General features: G+C 39.3%; 1 protein-coding gene across 1 annotated transcript in view; it reads left to right on the top strand.

Annotated features, from left to right (window-relative positions):
• LOC140679263 (cytotoxic granule associated RNA binding protein TIA1-like) overlaps positions 1–18,194 on the top strand; it is a 28,438-nt gene that overhangs the window by 1,592 nt on the left and 8,652 nt on the right. Inside the window, exons 2-9 of the mRNA XM_072914324.1 lie at positions 685–781; positions 933–1,031; positions 3,370–3,424; positions 7,947–8,034; positions 8,144–8,219; positions 14,899–15,007; positions 15,093–15,188; positions 15,349–15,433. Coding sequence (XP_072770425.1) covers positions 685–781; positions 933–1,031; positions 3,370–3,424; positions 7,947–8,034; positions 8,144–8,219; positions 14,899–15,007; positions 15,093–15,188; positions 15,349–15,433 — 705 coding nt within the window. The remainder of the gene's footprint in view (positions 1–684; positions 782–932; positions 1,032–3,369; positions 3,425–7,946; positions 8,035–8,143; positions 8,220–14,898; positions 15,008–15,092; positions 15,189–15,348; positions 15,434–18,194) is intronic.

Genomic DNA, 18,194 nt, shown 5'->3' with positions numbered 1-18,194 from the left:
TGAAACAATAGAAAATACGTACTCATATAGTAGTACAGTTGGCACAGTACAGTAAACTGACAGTTCATATTTAAACATTTAACATGTGACATTTCAAACAATTTTGAACAGCAATAGTTCATGCACATTCAGATAAATTCTTCAAAATTACAATAAAAAAAATTTGGTTGGGGGCCAGGCTGTAAAAAAAAAAAAAAATATATATATATATATATATATATATATATATATATATAAATATTCCTTGCGCACTAATTGACTGAAAGAGCAAGCACTTGGCGCGATGATGTCATGTTATCGCTGGGAAAATGCAAGACATGTAATGCCGAGCGCATATCATTATGTGAAGATAATGGCACTAGCAGTTACTTAATTTAAAAACATTTTTCAACGTATTGAGAAAAAAGGTCTTATTTGTTTTTTCTATCAAGAAAAGTGCACTTGTTGTTGGTGAGAAAATACTTATTTTAAGGTATTTTTGGGTTCATTGAGGTTAGCTAATTTTACTTTTTTTGGAAAGTCTTGACAAGCCAAATTTTCTTGCTATGTAAAGGAAAAGGGGAAGGATTAAATAAGCTCTGCTTCGTCCTACTCATTTTTGAATCGAGAAACTGGAAATTGTGATGTATCATGTTGTATGCATGCATGTTGGAAATAAACTCAAACTCAAACTTTTGCTTGTAGGTATGTGGGGAATCTGTCCAGGGATGTTACCGAGCCCCTCATTGTGCAGGTCTTCACACAGATAGGACCCTGCAAAAGCTGTAAAATGATTGTTGATGTGAGTGGCAAGTATTTTTACAATGGGCAAAGTGCCATTACAGTGTATTGTCTGCAGCTTTTAAAGGTTTTCAAGAACAGAAGCGTTCTACTGCTGTGCACGTACAGTATAGTATTGTGAAATTAATGTAATTTGTTTTCTCTATTGACAGACATCTGGAAATGATCCATACTGCTTTGTGGAGTTCTATGACCACAGGCATGCTGCCGCCTCATTGGCAGCCATGAATGGAAGGAAAATAATGGGTAAGGTAAGCTATCGTAACTACAGGGTGAGTGGAGATGGGTGGGCTTGGGGACTCGACACGTGAATAAGCACGCACACAAACTAGACATCGACCAATATGTTTTTTTCAGGGCCAATACCGATTATTAGTCAAGATGACAACAGTATTTAGAGCTGATATACATTTGCTGTGAAATTAAGCTAAACATGATTAGTGTATGTCAGCAAGCAGCTGTACAAGGCTTTAAAATAGAGTGGAAAAACAAGTTGCCTCTATATTGAAGCTGTTCTTGTATATATTTGGTTTATGACACCAAAAGACTTGCGAATAAATAGATATGATCAAAATAGTATCAATCTCACAGAGATTTCCAAGCCATTTGAGAGATAATGAGGAAGCCAGTCACGTTTTCGCATGACATAGGGGTAACCACAGAGCCCGCCCCATCAACAACAATGCTAATCAAGCAGACTTTGTGACAGCCAACAACGACTGATTACTTTGGGAAAAATTATGATTCAGGACCTTATAATTTTGAGCCCGAACCCACATGTAGCTTTATTGTGACCCAAGCATCTGCAGCATTGCTGGGTGCTAAACATACAAACTAACTGTATTAAACCATAATAAAACAAATATTTACTGTATTATCTCCACTCTCAACAATTAGGAGAGGTCTGAATACTCGCAAAAATAACCATAAAGTTGCCAAAGTGGCAACACTGATCCTCATGCTCCATTTATTCTGTGGCCAACCAGGTGCGTAAAGATGTGGAGTCGCGATGCATACCGCCACTGGCTGTATGGCAATGTAACGACAAGCTACATTTACCTACAATCCCATACTGAAGTGTGTATAAACTAGGGCAGTGGTCGGCAACCTTTACCAGTCAAAGAGCCATTTTGACCAGTTTCGCAAATTATAGAAAACAATGGGAGCCGCACATTTTTTTTGAAATTTTAAATGAATTAACACTGCACACAAAGTTTTTTTTTTTGCTTTGTGCTATGTATAAACTAGGGGTCTCAGACATGCTGCCCACACCTTTATATGGAATTTGAAAGCTGGTGCGGCACGCGGGTTTTAAATGAATGGCGCTTGTCAGCGTCATGCGTGCCGTGATGGTACAGCATATAGCACCCACTACAACCAGCGTGCCTGATCAGCCACACGTTGTATGTTGTTTTCGCTTGCTCACGTAGGTGACAGCAAGGCATACTTGGTCAACAACCACACAGGTTACACTGACGGTGGCGGTATAAAAAAATCTATAACACTCTTACTAATAATGCGCCACACTGTGAACCCACACCAAACAAGAATGACAAACACATTTCGGGAGAACATCTGCACAGTAACACAACATAAACACAACAGGACAAATACCCAGAATCCCATGCAGCCCTAACTCTTCCGGGATACATTATACACCCCCGCTACCAAACCCCGCCCACCTCAACCGACGCACAGAGGGGAGTGGGGGGTTGATGTGTGAGGGAGCAGGGTTGGGGTGGGGGCGGGGTTTGGTGGTACTAGGGGTGTATAATGTAGCCCGGAAGAGTCAGGGCTGCATGGGATTCTGGTTGTTTGTTCTGTTGTGTTTATGTTGTGTTAAGGTGCAGATGTTCTCCCGAAATGTGTTTGTCATTCTTGTTTGGTTTTGGTTCAAAGTGTGGCGCATTATTAGTAAGAGTGTTAAAGTTGTTTTATATGGTCACCGTCAGTGTAACCTGTGTGGCTGTTGACAAAGTATGCCTTGCTGTCACGTACGTGTGCAAGCAGAAGATGTATATTGTATAACAAGTGTTGGGCTGGCACGCTGTTAATACAGATTGTAGAGAGCGCCAAATGTTGTACCATCATGGCATGCCCTTATTATAGCTGTAAGGGTGAAAATCGGTGAATATTAATCCCGGGAGTTTTCTGCGAGAGGCACTGAAATCCGGAAGTTTCACGGGAAAATTGGGGGGTTCAGCAAGTAAGCTGCTGAGCTGCATCAGAGTGATCAAAGAGCCGCATGCGGCTCCGGAGCCGCGGGTTGCCGACCCCTGAACTAGGGCGAACAGGTATCACCAAAATATTTTGTCGGGTTGCAAAAAATGCAGTTGTACGCAGTGAATAAATGAATAAATAGGAAAGAAACACTGTAGTATAAGTATGCAGTATAAATACCGCCTGTGTTAAGAGGACTGCTATTAATGTTGCTGTCTTAGCTATAAAATTGTGACGCCAGAACATGACCATTAATTTTAAATTCACAATATGATGTCGTCCAAGCATGTCTACTCGTTGAATAATTCTTGTTGTAAATGGTGTAAACCTACCCCATCTGGCCTTTTCTTTGTCTGTCCATCCCTGCAGGAAGTCAAAGTCAACTGGGCCACTACGCCAACAAGCCAGAAAAAAGACACAAGTAGTAAGTACAACAGTTATCCATTGGGTGATAGCAGGTACATATTGGGGCAGAACGGTTTACCAATTTAGGGTGTTTTAGTGCAGTGGTTTCATCGTACACAAACACTGAAGCTGTGTTTTCCAAAAGCTGGGTTTTTTTAAATGCCAAAAAAATTAATTTTTTTGACATGTCCACATACGCGTGGACATTCAGTACATTTCTATGCACTAAATTAGTCTAATTCCTCAAATAATTCGGTTTAAAATAAGCTTTCTTAAAACACTTTGAAACACCATAATCTGATTGTGTTTAACTTTTTAAAAATCAGATTAACACTCCTACATTGTGCAATTGGAAACCAGTTTTTCTGGCATGTAGATGTTAACAGTGCGGCAGTCTCAGTGGAGGACTACAACGCCGCTCTTTACTAAATAATTAACAAGCGAAGAACAACAAGCGGGTTAGCGCAGACCTGGGCATATTACACATGCGGCCCGTTAAGCTTTTCAATCTGGCCCGCCGGGCGTTCCCAAATAATTTTTCTAGATCTTTAAGATGGAAAGTGTAGCTGCCATTATGTTGTGCAGTGATTTTTTTCTAATGACCGTAAGTCTTCAACTATACCAAGTCTTTCAATGGTTGGAATCTGCACTTTTGCTCTATATACTAGTTACTATGGTAATTTAATCAGTTACTATGGTAATCTACGTCACAGCAGCTCAGACGAGGCACCAAGCAGTGTGGGTGGGGAGCGTTTCCACAGAGTGTTTCCAGAGCGTTTCCAGAGCGGCCAGCCTGAAATGCGGGTGTCAGGGACAGATGCGGAAGGAGATTTTTACAACAAAGTTCTAAAGCTTAGTGATATATCACATATATCAGATTGTAGGTGGGGTTCTTTTCATCCTTCGCGTTCATATTTTGCTGTTTGTTGCATTTTTGTGGCGTTTCGCTTGATTGTAAAATACGTCAATGGAGAGGGGGTGTCACGTTCATATGTTGTCAATATTCAGTGTTTTATCGTTCATAGAAAAGTTTAAAATTCCATTAAATGTTTTAAGGCGGTCTGTTATAGCGTTTTTAGCATTCAATCAGACATTATTGTGAGGTTTTGTATTAGTGTTCCTAAAAATAGATATACCGGCCCCCAGACACATTTTTTTCTCTATATTTGGCCCCCGAGTCAAAATAATTGCCCCGGCCTGGGTTAGCGAGTAGGGGAGAACTGTTTACAGCAACAAGCATACAGAGTAAATGAATAGAAGCTGAAATAAGTCAATATTTTCAAATAAATTATATAAAAACCTACCCTTTTAAATAAGTGTCATGGTGTTAAACCAAGTCAATATTTTAAAATATGACATAAAAACCTAACCCTTTTAATAAATGTCATGATGTTAAACCAGCAATTAAATATAATTCACTGCGTAGTTGGTATTAACAGTAAATAGTCAAAGCAGTTCACCCAAAAATATTGATCTTTTTGTATGTCTGATCATAATAACCACAAGTGTCATTTGAACACATAAAACATTACCAATAACACCAAATGGAAAGTTGTATTTATCACTTAGATCTGGAGCTTGATATCGAGTAGCTCTTCCATGTAGCATTGTCTTCTTTAATTTACATTCCCACATAGCTAAACAAGCTGATATGACCAAAATCGCCCCCTAGTGTACGAGAGGCATTAGAGGGAGAGCATGGGAACTGCCACTCCACGTGTTGGTGAGAAAATGGAAGAAACCAAATTATCTGAGAAATCAGACTAAGTTAGTGCATGGAAACATACTGATTGACGTAATATCCAGAAAACTTTATGCTACGCTCCAATTTCCTTGCATAGAGATGGAAATAAACAACTTCTTAGCGGCCCAGTTCAGAGTTTATATTTTTTCCTTTTCAGATGTTTATCCATCTTTCTAACGGTCACTTCTATCCATGCGTCACTCATTCTAAATTCACTAATTATATTGCGTGATCAACAAGATCTTAGCTACTTGCTCTCACTGACTTTTCACAAGTAACACTTAAAATATTTTAATACAATCCATCAAATCTTTATTTTCCTTTGTTGTAAAGGGATTTAAGGACACATCCTTGAAAGTTTTGTCATGTATTACGAGTTAGTGGATGTCAATACGTCACGACCGCTGCCCATCTTGCAGGTATCTGCCGCCCTTCGTATCGGTCAAAATAATTTCGAACATTTTCAAGCCACATTGCTGTGTCTCACTAGTCACAAGGAAGTTGATATAGCCACAAAATGATATTAAATTTTTTAAATTTTTTTAGGAAAATATTTTTAAAGATTCTGCATTGATTGCTGCCTGCAAGTGACCGCAAAAATTATGTATTTAAAAAAATATAAATACATATTCAGTAGCAATGTGTAGAATATGTATGATAAAATAATGGCAATGTGCAATTTGTTGGTTGCATGTCAGACTTGCGAGGGGAAAACAAGTGTAGTAGTCAAATCGACAGGTCAAGGGCCCAATATTTAATTCTAAACCTTTTATAATACTCTTGACATCTTCTCAGCATGAGGTACGTGAACGCTGGCTATATTTAAAGTTTTCCCCCTGAAGGGAAAACCTGAAGTGAGGCGGACTGCCTCTCAGTCACGTGGTTGTAACCAAGCTATACACACCAGTTTATGGAATGGGAAAGGAGATCAAGGAAAGCACGAAACACTGATTTAATGCAACATACTTGAAGGAAATATTTGAGTTACAAGCTCTTGTATTTTAATGAGTTGTGCAATTGTTGTATACTTCTTTAGTATTTTCTATTATTTCTATTACTGGGGACAGCGTGGCGTGGTTGGGAGAGTAGCCGTGCCCGCAACTTGAGGGTTCCTGGTTCGATCCCTACCTTCTACCAACCCCGTCACGTCCGTCGTGTCCTTGAGCAAGACACTTCACCCTTGCTCCTGATGGGTCGCGGTTAGGGCCTTGCATGGCAGCTCCCGCCATCAGTGTGTGAATGTGTGTGTGAATGGGTGAATGTGGAAATAGTGTCAAAGCGCTTTGAGTACCTTGAAGGTAGAAAAGCGCTGTACAAGTATAACCCATTTACCATTTACCATTATTTCTGGACTTCTGGTTTACAAAACTATAGCTCTCTTGTTACACTTGTTTATAGAAAAAAATGTATGTTGGTAAATATAAATTATTGGACTCGCATACAAATGAAAATAAATAAAATACTTTTTGTGACCAATATTGAGAGACGCTACGATAAATGGTATTGATGATAAACTGCAGTAAAACTCTCAAAAGTTAGCATTATCGTTTTTTAAATTAAAATTAGCGTAAAAAACGTGATTTGTAACTGGCGCACTGTGCTTAAACTCACTGACCAGTGACACTTTACTGGAGAATAGATGTGTCAAAATAATAGATTTTCGAATGAATCATGATTCTTACTTAACGATTCTTAATGGATAAAAAAAAATCAATCGATTTTTTAGGGGGGGGGGGAAATAAAATATATATATATATATATATATATATATATATATATATATATATAAATTTTTTTTTTACCTGTCCTGTCTAACCACTCTGGCAAATCATATTGTTGATGTCGATGCCCATATCTGCTGTACAGATTTACTTTAGAAGAGTGTGTTGGATAATGTTGCCTTATTTGTATGTGACTTTATTAAATGTTTGGATGGAATTTTATTAAAGAAAAAACTCATTTCTTTTGAGTAATATATACATTTATCAGAGCTGTAATTTCTTCTATTGAGGAATGAAGTTAATAATATAACTGGCACCCTATGTTATTAAAAAATATTGACTTTGAATCGAGCATCATTTTGAATCAAGAATCGATTTTGAATCGAATCGAATCATGTGGTGCCCAAAGATTCACAGCCCTACTGCAAAATAGCGCTGGATTGCTTAAATGCTAACCTGAATACAAGATACAATAATGTATTTCCCCATTAAGGAACGTTATACCCCAATTTAAACGTGTATAAACACATTGCAGTCTGAGCTACTATGTTATTCAATTGTGTACATTGGACCTACAGGTTGTGCACACTTAGTTATCGATCTATGCTCGGAGGAGTAATGCCACGGAGGTGTCTTCAACAGGAAAAGCAATGGCGTGACGTCACATACACCGAAAGGGAAGCGCACAACATCCCGTTTTGCTTTTATCATAAAAAAACCCCCACTCTAAAACCCTTACAAATCAAAATATAAGATATTTAAATACACATGTAATAATATTTTGGCTCTTGGGAAGACCGAACAATAGTTAACGTTTTTTCTGCCAAGGAAAGTATGTTGTTTGTGTCATTATTTTTTAATGTATTTATTTAAAGAAAACATTTTTTTGGTTAATGAATTATTTAATGTCTGTGTGTGTAAGTATTTTTTTAGCACATTCAAACGTGATGCTAATAACCTTGATATGAAATGTTCATATCCCTACTAATATTGAATATCATATAAATATAATCAATATCAAACATGTGCAAGAACACGCATACTTGTGTTTTAAAATGTTGCTTTCTCCGTCTAAGATCACTTTCACGTCTTTGTCGGAGACCTCAGCCCTGAAATAACTACAGAAGATGTCAGAGCTGCCTTTGGCCCCTTTGGAAGGATATCGTAAGTAACAGTTATTAACACGATTATCACAATAAATATCTGTTTATGGAAAAGGCCTGTGTCACAGAGATGTCATTATTTATGTCTGAGCATTATTGTTTATCTACAGGGATGCACGTGTGGTGAAAGACATGGCTACAGGGAAATCAAAAGGCTATGGCTTTGTGTCTTTCTTCAATAAATGGGTAAGTAGTGATCTTGGATCACTGTTCCAATAATTGTTGTTAGTGCTGAATGATAGTACCGTATTTTTCGGACTGTAAGTCGCAGTTTTTTTTCATAGTTTGGCCGGGCTCCAGTGCGATTTCAATATGTTTTTTTTCTTCTTTGTTAAGCATTTTCGGCAGGTGCGACTTATACTCCGAAAAATACGGTAATTAGGGCTAGGTACTAGGGGTGTGGGAAAAAATCGATTCAAATTTGAATCGCGATTCTTAAGTTGTGCGATTCAGAATCGATTCTCATTTTTAAAAAATCTATTTTTTTTATTATTTTTAAATTGTATTTTTTTAATTTTATTTAATTAATCAATCCAACAAAACAATACACAGCAATATACCATAACAATGCAATCCAATTCCAAAATCAAACCCAGCAACACTCAGAACTGCAATAAAGTTAAAGTTAAAGTAAAGTTAAAGTACCAATGATTGTCACACACACACTAGGTGTGGCGAAATTATTCTCTGCATTTAACCCATCACCCTTGATCACCCCCTGGGAGGTGAGGGGAGCAGTGGGCAGCAGCGGTGGCCGCGCCCGGGAATCATTTTTGGTGATTTAACCCCCAATTCCAACCCTTGATACTGAGTGCCAAGCAGGGAGGTAATGGGTCCCATTTTTATAGTCTTTGGTATGACTCGGCCGGGGTTTGAACTCACAACCTACCGATCTCAGGGCGGACACTCTAACCACTAGGCCACTGAGTAGGTAAACAGAGCAATTGAGAGGAGACACAAACACGACACAGAACAAACCAAAAGTAGTGAAACAAAAATTAATATTATCAACAACAGTATCAATATTAGTTACAATTTCAACATAGCAGTGATTAAAAATCCCTCATTGACATTATCATTAGACATTTATAAAAAAAAGTGGCTTACACTTGCATCGCATCTCATAAGCTTGACAACACACTGTGTCCAATATTTTCACAAAGATAAAATAAGTCATATTTTTGGTTCATTTAATAGTTCAAACAAATTTACATTATTGCAATCAGTTGATAAAACATTGTCCTTTACAATTATAAAAGCTTTTTACAAAAATCTACTACTCTGCTTGAATGTCAGCAGACTGGGGTAGATCCTGCTGAAATCCTATGTATTGAATGAATAGAGAATCCTTTTGAATCGGGAAAAAATAATCGTTTTTGAATCGAGAATCGTGTTGAATTGAAAAAAAAATAAATAAAATCGATTTAGAATCGAATCGTGACCCCAAGAATCGATATAGAATCGAATCGTGGGACACCCGAAGATTCATAGCCCTACTAGGTACCATGGTCAATTTCTCAAATTGATTGAATTTCAATGGAATTTAATGTCTTTGCATGCATGACCTATTCCTGAACTTTTAACTATTGATCTTGTTCCCATAAATAAAGACTTAAATGAAAAAAAATAATTAGAGTAAATATAGTTAATTATCGTTTTTAAGAAGCTTTGCGGGAGCTTTCTGCTGCATTTCTAATTTTGTAGCTGTTAAGTGTATCAATGTTGGCTGTATTGTTTTATCTCTTAGCTGCTGCGATGGCGTCTGGTTTTGCTTTTCTGATGCGTCTTTGCATCATCACATTTTGTCCATGTTAAGTTATAATTATTCGCATAAAAATATAGGTTTTGTTTAAAATGTTGAATTGGTAATTTTTAAGGCTGCAGCTTCTATCGATTAATCTATAGATTATTTTTTCGATTAATCGGTTAATCTATAGATTATTTTTTCGATTAATCCATAGATTATTTTTCCTTTTACCGATTATTTTTATTTATTTAAAATGAAGATGAAAAAAATAAATGTAGGCCAGTTTTTTCAAAAGGCATGGCTTTTATTTACAAATAAAAAAGTATGGCCACTCAGTCAACATTGACAATAACATGACAAAATATTCTGTAACAATGTAAACATTTAAAACGTTTAACATTTAACAAAATTAAAAGTAGCTTATTTGCTTTTTAATGTGCAAATATAAAAATAAACATACAGTGCAAATCTTAATATTCTGCAATAGTATAAGCATTTCAAAAGTAAAAGTATTGCTTATTTTGCTTTAAAATGTGCAAAAATAAAGATAAACATCCAATACAAAAAAGTGCGTATTTCCTTGAATTGGCGCCGGGTATATAGTATTCGCATGGCTCGAATTACTGCCGGGTCAAACTCGTTTCGCAAAATAATTAGCGCATGCTTGGCCTTACCGCCGGCTCAGGATTAACGCCGGATCAAACTCGTTTCGCAAAATATTAATTTTATTAGCGCATGTCTGGAATTTTCGCCGGGTCAAACTCGTTTCGCAAAATAATTAGCATATGTCTAGATCTTCCGCCGGGTCAAACTCGTCACGTCATGAGTGACACTTCACCTGTCATCATTTTCAAAATGGAGGAGGCTGATTTCAATAATTTGAGATCGCATAAAGGGAAGAAGATTAAGAGCTATTCAGTAGGATTTAAGGTCCAAGCTATTGAATATGCTAAAAAGAACAGTAAGCAGCTATGTTTTATTAATATACAGTAGCTGGGTGTGTCAAATATGAGTCATTAAATGACTCCCGCCTCCTGGTGGTAGAGGGCGCTAGTGATCCTTCTTGCGACTACCGGTACTACAGAAGACCGGTGCTGCAGAAGAAGACAACAAGCCACAAGAGTGAGCAGCGATCGTTTGCTTGCACTTTTAACATGGAGGATTACATATCTAAAATAAAACAGTTTTCTAAACTGGACTTTCAATCGAAGCAGGATGTGACAATTAAAGGAATATCTCCATCGAGACAGAGAGACTTTTAAAACTGAAGAAAGATAAGGAAGACTTCTATAAACAAGTTATCGATGCTTTTGATCAGAAGCAGCTGCGCATGGACTCATAAGTAAAGGTAAGACCATAATAACGTTTTTTTTAATTAAATGTGCTTTTCATGATGGTATCCTTACATCACTCAAATTTATAAGCGCAGGCCTAAATTTACCCCACGCCTTTTGGTAAGCGCAGGAGTGAGAAGAGGTTTTAAATTAATTAGCGCCCTGGCGGCTATTCAAGGAAATACGGTATGCGACGCGTCGACGCACAAAAACGGCGTCGACGTATTTACATAATCGATGACGTCGACTATGTCGACGCGTCGTTTCAGCCTTAGTAATTTTACACCTCCGAACCGAACCGGAACCCCCGTACCGAAACGGTTCAATACAAATACACGTACCGTTACACCCCTACGTAAAACAGTGATAAGCGGCATGGTAGGAAGGCCAAGCAGAAGAGCCAAGCAGACTCCACCTTCATACTTTGCTCCCACTTTTTTCTAAAATGTAATAGTGTTTTTCACATTTTGTCAGTGCTAGCTGTGGCAAATCTGTCGTATCCAAGAACGCACGGACGAGTCAGGACTGTCTGCACAAACTTTGTTTACATCAACTGATGCAATCACACGTATGTGTGAGATAGCTCCTCACAGCACTGCAATGCCTCCACATTTCCACAGCATTTTGTTACATTTGGCAACTTTCTTTTGGCCCTGTGTTGGGTTATTTTGCAGCCAAATTCAATAAAGCACTTGCCCTACTTTGCACTTAAACGCCTTATGTCAGCTGCGAATGACAGCGACCCAGCACACCATAGGAGGCAGAGAGGAGACAGATATGGAGTTTTGCATTGTTTGGTTATTGTTCTAGGATCAAATAAACCGCCCACACACGCACATCTATGATCAAGACGATTAAAGGATTACTTGGCTAGAAATTTTTGTTTGTGTCTCAACTCTAAAAAATACATTATTCATTCCCCACAAAGACTGAGTTACTAATGTGTGGAATTATTTAAGGCACTCATTCAGTGAAATGATACATCGGAAAACCGATGATAACCGAGATGTATTTGGCAATAATTTTCATCAAAATCCAAATCATGAAAACTTGGTGCGTGCGAAAACCGAGGTATCACTGTGTTACCTACACAGACTTGAAAGTAAAGGCTTAAAGTATTGTTTCTCTCCTTAGTTTGAACTATTCCAAAAGGCACTATAAGCAGCAAGACCTTGGTTCTGAAACCCAAATGAGACCAAGAAATCATTGAGATCCAAGTCCTTTTTTACCAGCTCGTCCTGTTCACTCTTAGTCATGTTTACTGTAAAAAGCTGCTTATGTTGCATTTTGTTCAGAATTCCGGTGTTTGTACAGGTGACGAGGACTGTGTAGTTGTTGCTAGTGTGGAGTAACCTGACTCTCGCCAGATCCTTGTAGTTCTGGGACTTCTCAATAGGAGATGTATTTCAGAAGGCAAGGCCTTGTAAAAAAAAAAATCATTGTATGTGATTGGATAAACCACTTGTCCGTTATCTTGAATGACGTGCTACTTCAACCACCCGCATTGAAATCAACCCGTGACGCTGATGAGAGCAACGCTGGGAAATCCAAAACAGAACAGCCGACATATTGGATAACGACAGAGCGAAAAGTTAGAGAACTTTTACTGAAACAACGCAGCAATGTCAGTAGACGATCGATGTCGTTTGTGCAAAGAAAATATGCAGAACAGTGTTTCCCCCAGAAAATGTGTTAGTTAAGGTGGTGTCTCTCCGGCGGTGGGTGTAAGGATCGATGTAACTCGGCCTGTCGTCATCACGTCTCCACCTCGTTGCTGCCACCACAGCCTGGGGGAGCAATAGACTACAGACTGCGGTGAAGACTACAGACTGCGGTGAAGTAGGCCGGCTTCGTCACATGAAGAAGCCTACAATTTTTGGTTGTGTTTTCCGCTCCATTTGCTGAACGGCGATATACAATATATATCTCAATATTTTTTTCGTAAAGTAAAAACAAAACAGTCCTAGTTACCTTAGATACTGAGTACCGTATTTTTCGGACTATAAGTCGCAGTTTTTTTCATAGTTTGGCCGGGCTCCAGTGCGACTTATGTATGTTTTTTTGTTTTTTTATTATACATTTTCGGCAGGTGCGACTTATACTCCGGTGCGACTTATACTCCGAAAAATACGGTATGTCATTATTATGACTTAGTAAGTCAAAATAATGACTTTAAAGCCAAATTAATGACTTATTGTAAGTAAGCGTTTGAAAAAAAGAGTTAAAAGTGGGGCCACATGCTGACATATTTTCAACTCATCATGCTTAATTTATTACAGCATTTGGGAAGCCTGTAGTTGATTTTTATTATGTAAATGTTATATTTTTATCAACATGTGATAGCAGGGACCCTGCCATTCAAAACTAGGCTGCTACATTACCAATGAAGCAACTGGGATGGGAATCAGCACCTCCAAGTCCGAGTCCATGGTTTTCTCCCGGAAAAGGGTGGAGAGGGGGGGAGGAGATCTTGCCCCAAGTGGAGGAGTTCAAGTACCTCGGAGTCTTGTTCACGAGTGAGGGAAGAGTGGATCGTGAGATCGACAGGCGGATCGGTGCGGCGTCTTCAGTAATGCGGACGCTGTATCGATCCGTTGTGGTGAAGAAGGAGCTGAGCCGGAAGGCAAAGCTCTCGATTTACCGGTTGATCTACGTTCCCATCCTCACCTATGGTCATGAGCTTTGGGTCATGACCGAAAGGACAAGATCACGGGTACAAGCGGCCGAAATGAGTTTCCTCCGCCGAGTGGCGGGGCTCTCCCTTATAGATAGGGTGAGAAGCTCTGTCATTCGGGGGGAGCTCAAAGTAAAGCCGCTGCTCCTCCACATCGAGAGGAGCCAGATGAGGTGGTTCGGGCATCTGGTCAGGATGCCACCCGAACGCCTCCCTAGGAAGGTGTTTCGGGCACGTCCGACCGGTAGGAGGCCCCGGGGAAGACCCAGGACACGCTGGGAAGACTATCTCTCCCGGCTGGCCTGGGAACGCCTCGGGATCCCCCGGGAGGAGCTGGACGAAGTGGCTGGGGAGAGGGAAGTCTGGGCTTCCCTGCTTAAGCTGCTGCCCCCGCGACCCGACCTCGGATAAACGGAAGAAGATGGATGGATGGATGGATGGATGATGTAACTATAGCTGAAAAAAATAGTACAATAGCAATAGGAGAGACTAGTCATCCCTGAACACCATGGAGTTCATGTAGGCTTTATGATGCAGTTACATTATTTTATCAACTATCAGAGACAGAAACTCTTCATTTAACATCCTGATTGGTTCATTATTTTTTGCTATCTTGAAGGAGTTTGCAATGCGCTCGAGCCCAGATCCTTGTGTGGAGCTCGGCGAACTACAAGGATCTGGCGAGAGTCAGGTTAGGTGTGGAGGGCCAATGTGTGGGAGTTGAAACATACGGTGTTGAAACTGAGCACTGCGGTCTGCGTGTTGAAGATGCTGTATGTCACTCGCTAAAAATAACATTTTCCCAAAACAAAAAAAATATAAGAACACCGGCTAGCATATGTTGTAATAAGTGGTTTAATTATAGATTGCGATAATGCATCAGCATGCATTATCATGATTTAATCAAAATCTCTATCATAGGCTAAATATATCCCGTTTCTATTGCATATTCATAGGGCCTATCCCTAATATATATTTGTAATCAAGTCTGTTGCAAATGTACATTTTGAGGTGGTCAACCTTACATTAAAGCAATTTGTATTTTGCACTTCAAGTATCGAAATAGAAATGAAGGTGATCACAGTTTTATTTGTATTTTGTTTATTGCAGGAAGCAGAAAACGCCATTCAACAGATGGGTGGCCAATGGTTAGGAGGGAGACAGATTCGAACTAACTGGGCCACGAGAAAGCCTCCCGCACCAAAAACCACATATGAAAGTGTGTGCTCATAAATGATGGCAAGTTTTCCTGTTCACATTAGAAGTTGGATATATGTATGAAGATGTCTGTCTCCTCCGGCTAGGTAACTCCAAGCACCTATCGTTTGATGACGTAGTGAGCCAGTCAAGCCCCAGTAATTGCACTGTGTATTGTGGTGGTGTCAGCACAGGACTGACAGGTGAGAATGTGTCCAGCAATATTAGGGAATATTCATAAGCCGTTTTTCACATGACTGCACAGAAAAGACCAGAGGGGCTACATGGTAGTCTTCAATAACTAGTTTACTTGGGAAAATTTAAATAATTAGATCATTTTCCTCTTCTGTCTTTGGTTTGCAGAACAACTAATGAGACAGACCTTCTCCCCTTTTGGGCAAATTTTGGAAATCAGAGTTTTCCCCGATAAAGGTTATTCATTTGTAAGGTAAGTAGAGGATATTTTTGCACAATCTTACTCTGCAGCAAGCATTTTTCATCAGACACATGAAATGTTCCTAAAGTATGTCATTTTACTACTGTAATTTCCAGCTATAGAGCGCACCCGTTTATAAGGCCAGGGATATCCCAGATGCCCTCTGTTTAGCGGAACTCCGCTATTTTTCTAGCCAAAGTGCACATTTTTTCCGATGTCCAAATAAAATGGCTAAAACAATGCGTAATGATCTAGTCCAGGGGTCGGCAACCTTCAGCATACAAAGAGCCAATGGAGCCCATTTCCCCCCAAATAAAACCCACCTAGAGCCGCGAACTCTGTTAGATTCCTAAAATGACGATAACGCCACTTATAGTTTCTTTACACTTGTGCTATAGGACTTATGAAAATAAACACTTATTTGATGTATTTCTGGGTATAACGAAGCAAATCATCAAATTATTTTGAACATTAGAAAAAAATACACTGTTCCTTCCCTTATTAATGAATAAAAAAATAAAAATCAACTCATTCCAATGTTCTGAAGGCATACGACTGCGGAATATTCATTTGACGAAAAATTTAAAACAACTACCTAGTCATCAATAAAAACAGCAAATTAATAAAAATATAAATAAAATGTTTCTCTTTTTTGATCCGTCCATTGCTAGGGGTTGACCGCTAAAAACAATACAATTGCATGGCAGCCATTGCAGGCTGTGACATACATTTCCATCGACAATATATTAAAATGTGTTTTATTTTCATATGACAAGATCCCAGAACTGTTAAATTAAAATACCGTATTTTTGGGAGTATAAGCCGCACCAGAGTATAAGTCGCACCGGCCGAAAATGCATAATTAAGAAGGAAAAAAACATATAAGTCGCACTGGAGTATAAGTCGCATTATTTGGGGAAATTTATTTGATAAGTCGCATTCCCGGCCAAACTATGAAAAAAACTGCGACTTATAGTCCGAAAAATACGGTAAAATAAATAAAATGAAATATAATAAATCAAGTAACAATTATTTGTTGACATTCGGTTTCAAAGCCAAAGGGAGCCACGGCGGAGGCATGAAAGAGCCGCATGCGGCTCCAGAGCCGCGGTTTGCAGACCCCTGATCTAGTCAGATTGCTTCAGTGGTGTAGCGGCTGCAGCTAATGGCTTTGACTGGGGGTCGGCATTTCCGGGGCAAAGACGGGGAAGTGACGCGTTTTGTGGGGTGAGGGTTTGTGTGGCTTTTGCAGGGAAAGGAGAGTTGTTGTACGAGTTTGTGGCTTTTGTCAAATAATTTGTTTGAGTCCCCATTCTTGGAACATTACAGTATGTTTTGGTGTTTGTCGGTTGCTTCCGTTGACATTTGGGAATGCTCAGAAGTGAAATAGTGTGGGAGGAAAGAACATAAAGTCAGCGGCTTTGCTGCGTTTTTGCTCGCTAGCGTGTCCTTAACGTCTTCGCATGTTTAGGTACTTGTGTGTTTAATGTGTTAATAGCGTAGGTGTGCCTTTAGGGGTGCATGTCTGATGCAAAGGCTGTTTAACACCTTTCTTATGTCACGACTCTGGAGACCGATGAGCGTTGTCAGCAGGTTTATTGACATTCAAAAGGGTGAAACTAAAAAGACAAACAATACAGTCAATAAATACATATGTCATGCTAATGTATTCATAAATATGCTGCAATGCTACCTTACAAGGCATGAGAAGGTAAACAAAAGTGAATTTGTACTACGACACCATCTGCAAAGTATCGCTAATGAGCATGACAAAGATCTCATTATACATCATAAATTTAGCTCGAAATATTTTAGACAAGAACCAAGTTTCAAAGTTCAATTTATGATACATACCGGCGATGCAACCTTAAACAGAAGATATATGCAGTATTTCTTCGAAAAGAACGACCATAAAGTACGTGCTGGCACCGTAGATTTCTCTGCTTGGCTTATGCAACTGCCCTGACCACATGATGGCGACAAATACACATGTAATAATGTTTAATTAAATAACAGGCAATAAACACAATTCACCTGGGGATAGGTTGATTGGCAACACTAAATTGTCCCTAGTGTGTGAATGTGAGTGTGAATGTTGTCTGTCTATCAGTGTTGGCCCTGCGATGAGGTGGCGACTTGTCCAGGGTGTACCCCGCCTTCCGCCCGATTGTAGCTGAGATAGGCTCCAGCGCCCCCCGCGACCCCAAAAGGGAATAAGTGGTAGAAAATGGATGGATGGTATCACTTCAACAACAAGAGTTTACAACTTTTAGTTGTAACAGAACAGTAGGATTGGTAAATATTGTGTTGTGATTTAGTTTTAAAATAACATATACATGTTTCGTAATTGCTTGCTCTGACGAGCTAACAATTTTTTCAAAATGTCGTGGTACGGTGGTTGCCGGTTCGAGCCCGGCTTCCGCCATCCTAGTCACTGCCGTTGTGTCCTTAGGCAAGACACTTTACCCAACTGCTCCCAGTGCCACCTACACTGGTTTAAATGTAACTTAGATATTGGGTGTCACTATGTAAAAGCGATTTGAGTCACTAGAGAAAAGCGCTATATAAATATAATTCACTTCACTTCACTTCACGGTGTCACGGATAAAGAATTTTTGGGACTTTCATGCACGTTGGCGGTTGTGGATTTTTATTCTTTGCGGCTGTCGTTTCCTTGAACAATGAGTACAGCCGGCGCTCCTGCAGCTGCTTTAAGGACAAAGTCTACCTGGCGGAGGGTGATTGCGTTCAGTGGATCGTGAGCATCTTGTCA

The sequence above is a fragment of the Nerophis lumbriciformis genome, linkage group LG12 (assembly GCF_033978685.3).
Source record: "Nerophis lumbriciformis linkage group LG12, RoL_Nlum_v2.1, whole genome shotgun sequence".
In the NCBI taxonomy this organism is placed as follows: Eukaryota; Metazoa; Chordata; class Actinopteri; order Syngnathiformes; family Syngnathidae; genus Nerophis; species Nerophis lumbriciformis.
The sequence above is the reverse complement of the archived record's forward strand: the minus strand, read 5'-3'. Positions and strand labels throughout refer to the sequence as shown.